At 36.0% G+C, this 13,891-nt stretch overlaps 1 protein-coding gene across 1 annotated transcript; it reads right to left on the bottom strand.

Moving 5' to 3' along the window:
• Window positions 1-744: 744 nt before the first annotated feature.
• On the bottom strand, window positions 745-12,798 carry LOC105043671 (tyrosine--tRNA ligase 1, cytoplasmic). The gene is made up of 10 exons (XM_010921313.4): window positions 12,580-12,798; window positions 12,285-12,432; window positions 6,760-7,043; window positions 6,539-6,635; window positions 6,211-6,316; window positions 6,026-6,108; window positions 5,408-5,553; window positions 4,723-4,828; window positions 1,463-1,522; window positions 745-1,275 (listed from the first exon to the last, which is right to left on the bottom strand). Exons 1-10 carry the CDS (start codon window positions 12,678-12,680, stop codon window positions 1,255-1,257), a joined length of 1,152 nt encoding a protein of 383 aa, XP_010919615.1. The 5' UTR covers window positions 12,681-12,798; the 3' UTR covers window positions 745-1,254.
• Between the last annotated feature and the right edge of the window lie 1,093 nt (window positions 12,799-13,891).

Genomic DNA, 13,891 nt, shown 5'->3' with positions numbered 1-13,891 from the left:
AAGCAAGAGGGATCGCATTAACAAGGGACACCATCCCAGCAGAAAATAATGATGCAATTCGGTTCCAATTCCAGGTTCTGACATCATTTATCAAGTTTGCCAGTGGACAACGCACAAGCCAGAATTCGAGAAGTTATAAATGCCTGATCTGAGCTATCCAGGAAACATGCACTGTTACAAGCTGCCACGGTAGGATAACATAGCTGCATAAATTGGACAAATCTAAAAGGACATTAGATTGTGAGAAATTTAAATCACAGGTTCTTAGTCATATCACTGCGGCCCATAGGGCATTACATGGTGGCTTCTCGTTATTGTTGGTACTATTGTTTCTGCTGTCCCACCCAAGCTAAAGCCTAAACCCTCGACAGACTGAAAGCTCACAAAGCCAGGGCTTTGCTAACAAACCTCCAATACCAGGACTTTATTGATCAGAGATGGAAGCAAAGACTGACATCACTCAAAAGAACCCCTCTTGTACCATCAAAGTGCTTTACGGTCCAGCAAAAAGTCAGGTAAGTACCCCAAGAAAAGATGAGGCATCGATAAGCAAAATTTGAGTCCAGGGATCATCAGAAAGTACCAGTTACATGATTTCAAATCAGAGTGCAGTGTGGTAGACATCAAAAGTTAGCCGATTAAGAAGAATTTATCACCGTGGAAAGCATGTACGGATTCTCTGTCTGATCTTCTCAGTTCTCACCGCACCTTCGGCATATAAATATAGCAGGGTTAACATTTACATAATTTTAACCACGTTCGTTTCATTTGCTAAGCTCACCCTGCTTGTCCAATGGATAGCAGGAATAAAAGCTGATTTCAAGAGTATAGAGATCAAAAATGACTGCATACATCAACTGTGATCCCATGCCGTTTCCAAATAATACAAGTACCAAACGGTATTGCAACCAAAAAGTACCAAACGGTATACAACTCATCCGTTTCTCACATATCAGCATCGCTTGATCTAGCTTGACAAGCATAAGCCACAATAGTTCACTTCCACCAATCATGTTGCACTGGAGTTGCTAGCAGCCTCAAAACACCAGATGATAGAAGCACAAGAATCAAATAGCAAGATGGAAAAACTCTGTTTTGAAGGTCCCAAGGATTTGAGTGAACAATCAACTCAGAAGGTTCTCTTAAACAGAACACCTATTAAATTTAAATTATGATGCTTTCTCAGGGATTTGACTATAGGAATAATTCTGATTTCTGGAAACCAAACCAGCAGTCTCGTTGACTAATCACCTGTCACCTGGTAACCTTGTAATTCTGCAACACGAAGAAATTACATTAACATTCTATCTTAAGAGCATGTTAGGTAGGAATATACATCCACAAAAAATAAACACTTGAGAAACATCGATTGTAGACATTTACTCAAGATTATTGTGCACAATTTCCTTGACAATCAAGATACCAAAAGCTGCTTCAATTTTAAAGTAGCATAACATCATACCTTAATGGTTTTCAGAAGTTCTCTGGCCTCATTATCGTTTTTGAAGTGATCACGGACAGGCTGTGAAGTGGAATGAGCCACAGAGTAAGAAACAAGAAAGAAAAGCAGTCTATATGCATCCAAGGCAGAGAATAATTAGATTATATACACAGTAACTAATACACAGCTGCCACAATTACTGTCAAGTTTTTCATGAGCAAACCTAATTGTAGCAAAAAGTCAGCACAGCATCATCCGGGAGTAGACTACTAATACTGAAACAAACAAGTGAATGCCCTGATATATTGCCAAGGCAATTATGAAGCTTCCTTTTTCTACTGTAAAATACATGGTTTAGGGTTAACTGCAGGCTGGCATGTACCCATTTTTAGGTTTTTAGCATGTGGGCATTAAAGTATTTTTGCAACTTTTAAAGCAAAAAAATGCTTCCTGGAAAAAAAAAAGGTATTTGGTAACAATATCCGAAAAGTGCTTCTACAAGAGGAGAAAGTCAAAAAGCACTTCAGCAGATGCTAGAAAACCTAAAAACCATCCTCCTGCCTCAACACATACTTCCAGGTCTTCTTTACAAAACCTCCAGAATCCTAACAGAAAACCAGTCCTGACCTGTCATCCAAGATGTGCCAGTCACAAGTCCGGCTACATGCAAGGGTTCGTAGTTGGAAAAATGGTTCCATGCCTATCTGTCTTGACATGTGCCATTGAATGCTGGACCAGCATAGATTAATAAACCATAACTCAAGGTTCCATACTTTGATCTCATGCTAGGATGTTGCTGGCATAGTTCGACATGATCGACATGCATGATACAACACACTAACTTCAATCATGCTCAGGCATTCTAAGTTGCATATAACTAAGATATCTCGATTTGATCAAAATGGATTGATCCGCTTATAGAGCAACTTTTAGACTCAAGAACGAAAATAATCATGTATTAAACTATATATGTAAGGTTTGAGCATCAGTCAGCCAACATGCCCATTCTGAGGCTTTTTTTATCTTTGATAAGATCTATGGAATTATTATCTAAGAAACTACATGGTAATTGTTCCATTGGATATATTCAAATTAAAACATCATTTTCAACAATCATGAGCAAGCTTTAACTATTGATAGTGGCTTTAAAGTTTTCTCCGCTATCAGTTCATTAAAGGGCATAATCCTTGGTCAATACATGTTCATCATTTTTATCCATAAAACTTGCATCCATGTGCCCTTTACCATTACCTGAACTTTCATATCTATGTATCACTCCTCACTTCAAACAAAATTCTTTTAGGGGTCGTTCTTTTGTGGGTAAATACCATAGGAAAGTTGATCAATTTTTTCATTGACCAACTTACCCATGTTCTCATATTTTTCAAGATAGGTAAGTTACTTTACCATGAGCAACATTTACCCATAAAATGGGGGAAAGTTTTACCCATCTAGAGAGTGGCTAAATCATTTTCCTATCAGCCAGTAAAGCAGGCATTTAATGCTGTACCTAAAATGCCCATCCTTATTTCCAATGTCTCCATCATTCAATGCTTAATAACTTAGTCAAATCTAAAAAGTATAAGGATATCATGGGAAATATGGATAAATTTTACCAACTTATCCAAGAAAGTAGTAATGTAAAAGAACATGGATAACAAATTCCAAAGCTACTTTCCTATATGTAAAAGAACATAAATAAATTATTTTTCTTTCTAAATATTGTCTGAAAAATATTTATCTAGGAATTATTTTCCTTTCTAATATTGTCTGGAAAATATTTACCCAGGAAAGTATGGATTCTCGGATAAATCTTTTACCTGCAAAAGAACGGGCCCTTTTGGTCCCAACATAATTAACTAAACACCTCAATGCACCTCCATTAATATATACTGCATGGTGCAACTTCTAAGCTCAAGAATGAAGTAATCATATTCATGAAATCAAAAGGCTATATATCATGAATCTCTTATCAAGCATTAAGGAGTTGCATGAAGAATATGAAAAGTGCTATACTGTGCAATGTAAGTGTTTAGCATGCTTGGCATGCACTGGACCGTGGTGTGTTGAGCACTAGCACACAGCTATTACCATGATAGTGACACACGCCAATAAGGCAAACAGTACATACAGTGCTGTATCAACTGTGTCAATAGTCGCTTTGATCCATACAAGGTTAACACTAACCATAAACTAACATGAAAAAACACAAATACTGTAAAAAGATATACTGTCAGCGTGCAATGAAACAGCAGGCAAACCTCTCTTAGCATGTAGGTTAATTTTAGTTGACATATGGTAGGAGTTGAGATACTATGAATACTCAAACAACAATCTTCAGTTTTATGTATTAAACTGGTAATTCAAAAAGACTACAAACGTTATTTAAAAATATGCATTAAATTATATCCAATGTATTTCCACAAAATAACACAATATAAGATCAAAAAAAGAAAAGAAAAGAAAAGAAATGCAATGCAAAATAAAGATAGCGAGCTCAGAATTTCAAAATGCAAGGATAGTAATTAAAACTCTTTTATTAATTAGTAATATTAATTATCATAAGCATTATCCTGTGAAAAATGTAAATTAACATTAAGTTTTAAGTGCTAGTTAGAATATGACTCATAATACCAGCCAATATGGACCAATGTATAAAATATAGGAGATGCAAACCCAAAAACCATGTCGGCAACTTTGCAACATTACAGTAATTATATAATCAAATATGCAACAGATATCTAAATCCTTGATAAGTTGCAGTCGTTGATGCACATAATTCTAAAGCAGCTTTTCAAGATTCTCAAATACACATCCAAACTTTATTTCCATTATGCTGATATAAATGCACACGCCTTTTCTCATCATATCTCACAGAATCCAAAAACTATGCCTTCTAGTATGTTACTGAATGTAGGCCAAGCATACTCAAATCCCATGCTCGACAAGATTTTGTTATCCATAGCTAAAGGTACGGTCTGCTTACTGCTTCCTATACTGATAATTAAAATCAAATAGGTGAAAGGAAAAAAGAAACATTCTGCAGCTCTCTGTTTACCATATTTCAATCGTGCAAAAGCTTAAAATTGATAACATAATAAAAGCAAGAAAAAAAATTGACCAGAAAATAAAGACGACAAAGAAAAACACATATTAACAAAACAAGATGCATCCACATGAAACAAATCAACAGATCTGAGACATTGCCACTTCCAGGGGAAAATAATTTCAGTGCTTCTATTTATTGAAGTGAGAAGAATGAAACAACAAACAAAAATTACCTGCAATATCTGATTTATTGCTTTCGCAAGAGCTGGTTTTACATCAGCTGGATGCAAAGCCCCACTTTCATAGTCCTTGATTAGTTCTTCCATGCTAGTGAATGTCCTGGCAAAAGGAGATATCATCTATGAATCAGCCTTAGACCTTTCAACAACTCCAAAACTATGGGCAGACATTAAGAAAAATTCAACCGAACCAATATCATGTATTCTAAAAAGCATAAGCAGTTAACTTCTAACAGCAATAACACCTGAACAAGATTGGCCTCCATAAGGAATTACATGGCATTCCTATTAAATGAAAAAAAAATAACTGGAGATTTGATTCCTAACAGGGAAATACTATGAGAAAACTTTAATAAATTCCACAGATCCCATAAAATTCGGCCCATAGGTTCCAACTAGGCACATCATCTTTTCTCAATCTTTACATGGACAGGTCACGGGCTAATGTGGTTCAGTGAAAAGAACTCATAAATCATCTTGTCATGTCATTCTATGTCCACATAGATGCAGAAAAAGTCATGAAGCTACAGAAAAAAAATGTGGCAGTATAAATCATTAAAGATCTGACCACAAATACTTGTTTCAAGGATATGGACATCTTCTAGACAAATTATCTCAAAACTAAATTTAATATAGATACATAACAGACAAAAAGATAAAAAGAGATCAATTAACTCACCTGTCTCCGCCATTTTCTGCAGTTCGTACAACCACAAATTTACCAAACCATGGGAAGATGATGTACTTAATGTATTCTAGACACGGGTTTCCTTCCACAATCTTTGGTGGGCAGTAAGCTTTCTTTATCTTCAAATTCACTTCAGCCTACAACAAAGACAACCAACTAGCAAATTGGTCGCAAGACCATGCAACATGGAGAAAAAGGTGACAGATGCGAGAATGTACTCAAACAGCAGTTTTATTACAGCTCGAAATGAAGATAGTAAACATCAAAACAGGAGATTGTAGTCTACCAATGTGGAAAAATGGCATGCTTTTTGTCATCTAAAGCTGAAATCAATATGAAACTGAAACACCAGCAAACTAAGAGGCAGATTTAATATAGTAGCTATTTAACGCTTAAAAATTTGTGGTAACCAAAATGGATAGGAAGATTAAAGTTACTAAGACAAGGTACAAGAAAGAACACTCATTATGGCAAATAATTGGATAATAATGATCAACCATGCTTAAGAAGAGTTCGGGCATGAGTGCATGTGAATTGCATGCAAGCGACATAAAATCCCCAGATAACCTTAAGCATAACAAATTTACTCAACCATTGAGGAGCACCTACCTCCTCATCTTCCATGTAAATGGAAGAAGATGGATCACTTTTTGACATCTTCTCCTGGCCCTGCTGTAAACCAGGCAACATGTCTGCATTTCATCAACAGTTGAGGCCCAGCAGACATTCATTTAATATTGATCTAATAAACTATTGAGCATTGATAGATAAGAAATTAATAGCAAGTAGGATACGATGTGACAGAATAATGGGCTTGTTTTTTCTTTTGATATCATCACAGTACTCTCTTGCAAGCACATTCACTTTTCGTTGATCCATGCCTAACTGGCAGATGTCAGCCTGAAATGACATTTCAATAAAAAGAACTATGTAATATGCTGACAAATCTTGCACTTGTTAGACAACTGGAAGGAAAAGTAAACAAGGAAAAAAGAATAAAAAATGCAACACAATATAAAAATCTATAATCTAGCTAATCTTGCAACTCTTGACATCCATGCAGTAATTCACATGGAGGTAAAGATGTCACATAAGTACACAGTTTTGGATGAAAGGAGCAACCTTCAGGAAGAATATGTCAGCACACTGCATGCATGGATAAAATATCTGAGCTGCAGTCAACTCATCTTGTTCACTTCGACCCATAATCTGACTACACCTGCACAAAAATGTGGCTTATCAATTAGATTTTCATTGAAGTAGGGTCTTGTAAGACTTAAAACAGTTTTTACATACTCCAACACATATTATGATATAAGGCCCGGAATACATGCTAGATGTACCTTATGATCCGTGGAAGTGTATTTCGTCGAGCTATGTCCATTACAAGAGGCCAATATTCATGTGCTCGCCCATTAATTTGATCTGAGGACCACAGAAACTCAACCCTGTCAAGATTCATCCCAACAGCTTTCCAAATCTCAATAAGATAACGACCAACTGTTCGGATTTTCTTCAGATCACCCCCCATTTTATTGTTTAGCTGAGCAAACCAATCTGCGATCCATATTTTTACAGTGCACCCAGCTGATGTCAGCTTATTCACATTTATTGTCTTCAATACACCCTGATGAGAAGCAAAGTACCATAAGCAGAAGAGTGCAAGAACACTTTAAACTTTTCATCTCCAGTAACTTGGATGAACATCCAGAACCAGTTAATCACTTTACAAAATTGAAACAAATAAGGTCTTGCCATACTGCCTTTCCAATAAAAAAAATATAAGTAGAAAATGTCCCGTGAAGGATCAAAAATGGAGGGAAAAAATTATAGGAAAACATAAAACTACAGAAGAAATAATCATATCAAATGCCGTACTGGTCTTCTCATATCAACTTACCATCATTATGTATCCTCAGAACTATATAAAAGTACCAATGTTCCTCAAGTGAAAACTTTCACATTCAACATTCTCAAAATGCAATTATATTGCATATAATAACTATCACGCCAAACACTTTAAACTAAATTTACCAATCAAACCATATGACCTCCCATATCTAATACAGCCTAACTAGACGATCATGGCCAGTGATTTAAATTCTAATGGACTATTCTTATTCAATAACTTGCATTTGTTAAGACTATTTCTACGTTTTACATCTCACTAAAAACACAACCCTTCGGCGCCCATCTCTAAATAAGATATCAATAGTTGACAGGCTTCTGCTTTGCACTCAGACTTTGAAGTATAACTCATGCAGCTTTCAACCTCTCCATATATCCCATCTCTCTTCTAAACCAACATCATAATAAGATTACGCTTTGTCTCTTCCATGCATGTTTCCATGGGACTCTACCCCAACCATGCTGAAACCAAAGTCTGCCAAACAAATACCACTTGCAAATTTTGTACTCCAGTCATAATGTTTAGATAATGTTAGTCTCCAATCATGCTGAACTAATCAGTTAATTTATACCATGTTTTTATTGCTCTCAAAGCATGTCACATGCAACCAAGATTGCTGCTACCCCTTCATGAATCACATCTAGCTTCCCTATATCAACCTTAATTGCCCGTACATTATCAATCATCTTTTGGGGGGCATGGCTCCTTTTTATGCACCATGCTACCATCCTTTGAAACTATGAACGTACTTTAAAGGATAACTAGGATACCCAAACTCAACCTCCAACTGGTCATGAATTCAGAATAGCAGACCTGTTTCACTTTGATGCTTCTTGCTATTGATCCAATCTCCTATTAAAGCAATAAAAAGAAGGTTACAGTCATATCCTAGGATAAAATAATTCACTAGGAAAAAGTATATGATTAGTTAGGGACCAAACTGCACCAAACAGATATATGAATGGGTTTTTTTTTTGTTGGACATAAAAATACGTGACCCCTTTAATATTGGGACCAAACAAAATTGAATGAGCATATTGTGGCAATAAAAGTGCCAACTAGTACTTAATGACAAATAGGACCAATTATGACCAAGTTTTCAAGTCCAGACCCACCAATGCAGCCCTTCCATCTCTGTCCCTAATTTATTGTGGGAGAGGAAAACAAGTATATCAATCGAAAAATGAAGGTATGTTTAATTTTTCCAAGAATGAAAACAGATAAGGAATATGATGAAACCTTCTGAAAAAAATCATCTTTGATTGTAGTACTTGGATGCCCAAAAAGAAGTTTTCACTTTCTGTCCAATAGAACTATTAGCTTTGTGAAATTAAAGTTAAAAAAAATCTCTCAACCAGTACGAGAAGCAATAAGTAAATAAGTTGGACTATGTTTGACTCACCTATTCACTAACACCCAATCTACCTATTTGTTAATACTATACTTTGATCCATAATTATGTTCCAATCTACATGAAAAGAAAATCTACAATTTATTGGTGCAGTATTTTTCACCTAAATCTCATCAAGTTGAGCAAATTTACCCTTCAAGTCTAGGGATTGGCCAAAACCATCCATTCCCCCTAAATGGTTGAATTTTTTAAAAAATACACCTTGAGTTGTAAAAAGAGTTCTGATAGGTGAGTTTGCTATTATATCACAGGAAACACATCAAGAGATGATGGCATATCATGTGAAGGACAACAATACACATGGCTGCTTCCCGAAATTCACTCCAAGTTCAGTAATTATCTATTCAAAACAATTATCTTTCAGAGAACAAGATTCCTTAGCTGGGTATTCAGGCCCTTGAGGGTAGGGAGCAGTTCATTAAGCCCACCACAAATAGCATGGTCCCATCCCAATACCTCAGTGTCACTCCACGTTTCTCCCCAAACAAGTTGGAACAAGATTTGAATTAAGAACTCAAAGGAGAGTATTCGTTCCTCATTTTCATTTTATCCTTTCAGAAGCTATCTAATGGAGTATGACAATCAGTAGGTAGTAGCCCAAGTCGTGTGCCAAATCTGGCACTCCAATGACTACCTATCCCTAACCGCTAGAACAGCCCCATCCCTTCATCATTGATGCCAAGGGCCTCCAACCCCAACAAAGATTCATTACTATCCTAGCCCTTAAGACTTCAACTAGGGAAATGTGGTCCTTGTTGCGCCTTATTCATAACCTAAGGAGGCTCAAAAATGATGGTAGCAACATATACAAGGGGTAGCAATATCCTGCTAATTTAAAGATAAAAGACTAGACTTGTGCAGCTTCAGAGTGAAGGTGATCTTGCAACACGGTGTTGAGCTTGTGAGCTCTGGACCCATGCATGTACATTTGATTTGTATCTCTGGTTCTTCTTTTTTAGTAATTTAAAGAACCCTTTTCAGTGTGGATTTTATCTCATGCCAAATCTGTTCGATCTTTAAGGTTGGCATGCAAGATCTCACAACAAATATTGCCACTTCCTCCAATAAAATTGTAATATTTCTAGAATAATGCTTAAACCTGAAACAATCTATATAGCATGAGATAAAATCCAAACAAGAAAAAGCTTTCTTTGAATTTAAGAAAAAAAAGAAATGGGAGAGAACTGACAAATGAACACAGAAGGGTCCAACAAATAATGGGCTCAACCCTATGCTAGGCATCAACTAATTCATTATAAGTTATACAGGCCTAGACTTTTTACCATGATAACTGTAGAATGAGGCAGCCTCATCTTCTGCCTTTGCCAACAGTGTCAAACCTCTCCAAAGTATGAGTTATGCATGGTGAGAAATATGTGTACCTAATGAGGTTGTTATGCTTGGGCTTGGGATAGGTTGGGAAGTTAAGGCTGTCTTTGGTTCGAGAATAAGAAAAAGCAGAATAGAAAAGTCATGCCTATTAGGATAGTTATGTCATAAGTTATTCATGTTTTTGTTTAAGGTAAGGAACAAGTCTTGACTAAAGGTGCTTTTGTCCATAAAAAATTAGGAGTTGGGAATAAAATAATCGCCTTATGTCAAGATTTACTTATGACAACTTTCTCTTAGAATACTTATATATGGCATAAGCAAGTTTGACCAGCACAGCTATTCCTTATTCCTTTCTTTTGTATAGTTGTTTGCAGGCACAAAATTTCTTCCAAACCTATCATGTACTTTCTGCCCAAACAAATGATACTAAAGAAGTAGTTTGGAAGTGGTTGAGGTTGCTAGTGGGACTGGAACAAGATAGGGTTGTGGTGGTGTAGGCATCCGACAATGCAATGTAAAGATTGGGTCCAAAGTGATGTTGTGGCAACATCACAACTTGGGCTTCCACCTAAAATTGTAATAATCATCAAATATCTTGAAAACAGCAATGATGGGGAAGTCTCTTTGGCAAGCATCCTCCATCTTTACCCAATGTTTTGGTGCATGGATATATGATGCATGATGGGCTCGGTGAACCCCCTTTCCATCCTCAAGGTGGCCCAAAGATCCTCATTTTCTACAGATAATCTTTAAAAGATTATTTCCCATCTTGTAGAAACAAGTCATACGCAACTAGGAAGAAAATAAACATAGAATTATATTTCTCATGAATCAATGTCATCTCTTGCTTGGTCTAGATTGCCAGCATGTCAAATATACCGTTAACATTCTAATCTAATTAAAATAACTATGACCAACAAGCCCTACCCTATCAAGTTGGAATCGTGGATCTTCTGTTTTCTTCATAATTTTCTCTTGCAAAGGACTATATTCCTGGTTAACTTAAGCTTTTCGAATCCATTCTGTATTCTACATTTATTCCTACTTTCATTCCTTCATAGTAGGGAAAGAAATCCAAGTGCCTCTATGAAGAGGTTGCTTTTGTTCCGTCTCTAACCACATCTCCATCTTATGATGGCACATGCTAAATATAGTAGAGCCACACTAAAATCAAAAACCTAGGGCCCATTCGGTACTGTTGTTGTTCCTATGCTTTTGTTTCCCTACAAATTTATGAAACATCATATTGTGATTGCTGTTGGAAGCAGTAAATCTTTGTTGCCAAAAGCTTCAAAAGTGCTACAAGCAATTTAAAAAACAAAAGGGTTTTATGGTACATATTCGTTCGGTCTAGTTCAGTTTTCGTCTTAAAATTTTGAAAAGCAAAAACACAAAATGATAAAGCAGTACCAAACAAGCCTTTAGAAATCAGTCACAACATAATACATGACAACTCAACTAATTTTCCAACCGCAGAAATTTTCATCTCAAATAAAAGTGATGATAAAACAATAGCAAGTTGCACCTGACCTAAAATTTCCTTACAGGTGCAAATATGAGCAGCAATTTAAAAAAAAAAAAAATCAGAGATACCATTGGGCATCACTTTCATTTTTTTTTCTATTTTCAGAAATAGAGCAATAAAAATTATTTTTTTTAATTCTAAAAATATAAATACATTCAGTATGGTCAGTTATTTTAAAAATAAATATATTGATGGAGATGGACACTGTGATAGTTGTAGCAAATGGTGAGGTTGGTGGGTGGCACAATGGCAGTAAAGTGGGAATGATGATGATGGTGGTGTGTTGCCATGTTGGAGGCGAGAGAGCAGTGGTAGCGGTGGTGGTTACAGCAATGGTGGTGAGAGCACCAACACTGTGGCTAAGACAAGGGCTATGGCAATGGTGGTGTGGTGGAGGTGGTGATATTAGTTACAGGATGGTGACGGTCATGGTTGTGGAAGTAGAAACAAAAACAATAGTGCCCAACTTTTTTTTTTTTTTTTTGTCTCGATTTCCATTATCTGTCTTTAAACATAAAAAAACAAGATATAAAAGTGATGCGAACTAGGACATAAATTGCTGAATTATCGCGACATCTTGAACTAGTGAACATAACCATGGTAATGGTAGAAGCCCTCTATACACATTAGTTGTGATTTCTGAAAAAGAAAGCAAAAAGATAAAACATCAAGCCATCTCGAAAGACAAAACCTGGGCTATGTGCATTCTCCCCGATGGTTCAAATCCATCATAGCAGATTGGATTCGGTTTTTTCTCGAGAAGGTTACGAAGTTCATCTTCCTGAATGCATTCCTCTCCCACGCTCCTCACCAGCGCGTACTTCTCTTCCAACGTTAACCTGGAGCCCAAATAGGCGCAAAGAAAGAGAAGAAAGATCTCAATTTTGTAGCAGTTGCCGAACGTAAAGATTTAGATTGGCTTGTTTCCTCTCTCTCTTTATAAAAGAGATTGGATTGCAAGCAGCAAAAGATTCCAAGATCCTTACGGGGCCTGTGCCGGAACGGAGGAGAAAGGATCTAGAGATAGAGAGGCGATATTGGGAGAGGATTCGGCGGCTGAGATCTGCTCGTTTGTTCCTTCCGCCATGGACGTCTCGCAGGAGGGGTGGCGGCAGCTTTGGCCAGGGTTAGGGCTTTGGATCGTTTACAGAGGAAAAAGTCGACAAGAGTCGAGAGGGTCGCGGTTTAGTCCCCGAGGGAAACGTATTTTAGGAAAGCAAGTCTTGAAACGATAAAAATAGAAAGGCTTTACTTACTTGCACATGATGCGCTTAAGATCAATCGGATTTAGAAATCTAATCAGATTTAGATTAGACCATTAAAATTTAATGTTAATAATCCAAATCATTAGATATGCTCTGCTATTTTAAAATTATTCACACATCAGAAATTTGGAGATGTTTAGTCTATATATTAAATAATAAAATATATATATATTTAATTTTATTTAAATTATTTAATTTTGATTAATTGATATATAAATTAAAATTTTTTAAATTATATATTTTTTTTAATTTAAAAAATTTTAATATATTAGGACACATAGATTTGGATCATTGGTGGATTTTTATTATAAAATTTAATCTATTCGAATTTAAATTCAAATTCAATCAATTTGATCCCAACCTGATTACACATATATAAAAATATCATTATATGAATATATCTATCTTGTACATTTAAATATAATAAAATAATAAATAAAATAAATAATTTAATTTATTATTTTATCATAATTAGTATAGATATTAAAATTAAAGTTAACCTTTTGTAAATCTATGATTGGGCAGATTTGTTTTAGATAAAATAAAAAATAAATTAGTAGGTCTCCGTGAAAGAAAGAAAAGGATATGACAAAATTTATTGCCAATCACATGCAGGAATGTTATACCTAGCAGCAGTCAGCATTTGGTTATATTCATCCATAGTGATTATTTTTTCGGACTCCGTGATTGCTGATTTTATTTGAAGTTAGCATTGAAAACCACACATCCACAAATTCGTAGTCGTCAAACTATATTTGACTCCATGATCATGACATTCCAAGATATACTTGGCAACAGCATCAACTCCACCAAACAGATCAACCTTCAACTGGCATAGCCGCGAGATGTCATCAACCAGCAATAGTGTATGCCTCCTCAGTGCACCAATAGCCCAACCTAGACCGACGGATCCAGTGAAGCCGATACAAACAGTTCCTCCTTTACATGGAAAAAGGCACACATGACATGGTGGTTGTACCCTATTAACACGGAAATGCCGGTGCTAGACTACTATTCCAGATTCTATTACTTT

Source organism: Elaeis guineensis, chromosome 4 (genome assembly GCF_000442705.2).
Source record: "Elaeis guineensis isolate ETL-2024a chromosome 4, EG11, whole genome shotgun sequence".
Taxonomy (NCBI): domain Eukaryota; kingdom Viridiplantae; phylum Streptophyta; class Magnoliopsida; order Arecales; family Arecaceae; genus Elaeis; species Elaeis guineensis.
Note: the sequence above shows the minus strand (reverse complement) of the source record. Positions and strands in the feature narration are given on the sequence as shown.

Coding starts and splice junctions, on each gene's coding strand:
- LOC105043671 (XM_010921313.4), bottom strand. CDS start 12,680: ATGGCGGAAGGAACAAACGAGCAGATCTCAGCCGCCGAATCCTCTCCC. Junction 12,433..12,579: donor TCCGTTCCGGCACAGGCCCC/GTAAGGATCTTG, acceptor TTTGGGCTCCAG/GTTAACGTTGGAAGAGAAGT. Junction 6,317..6,538: donor CTGACATATTCTTCCTGAAG/GTTGCTCCTTTC, acceptor ATGTCATTTCAG/GCTGACATCTGCCAGTTAGG.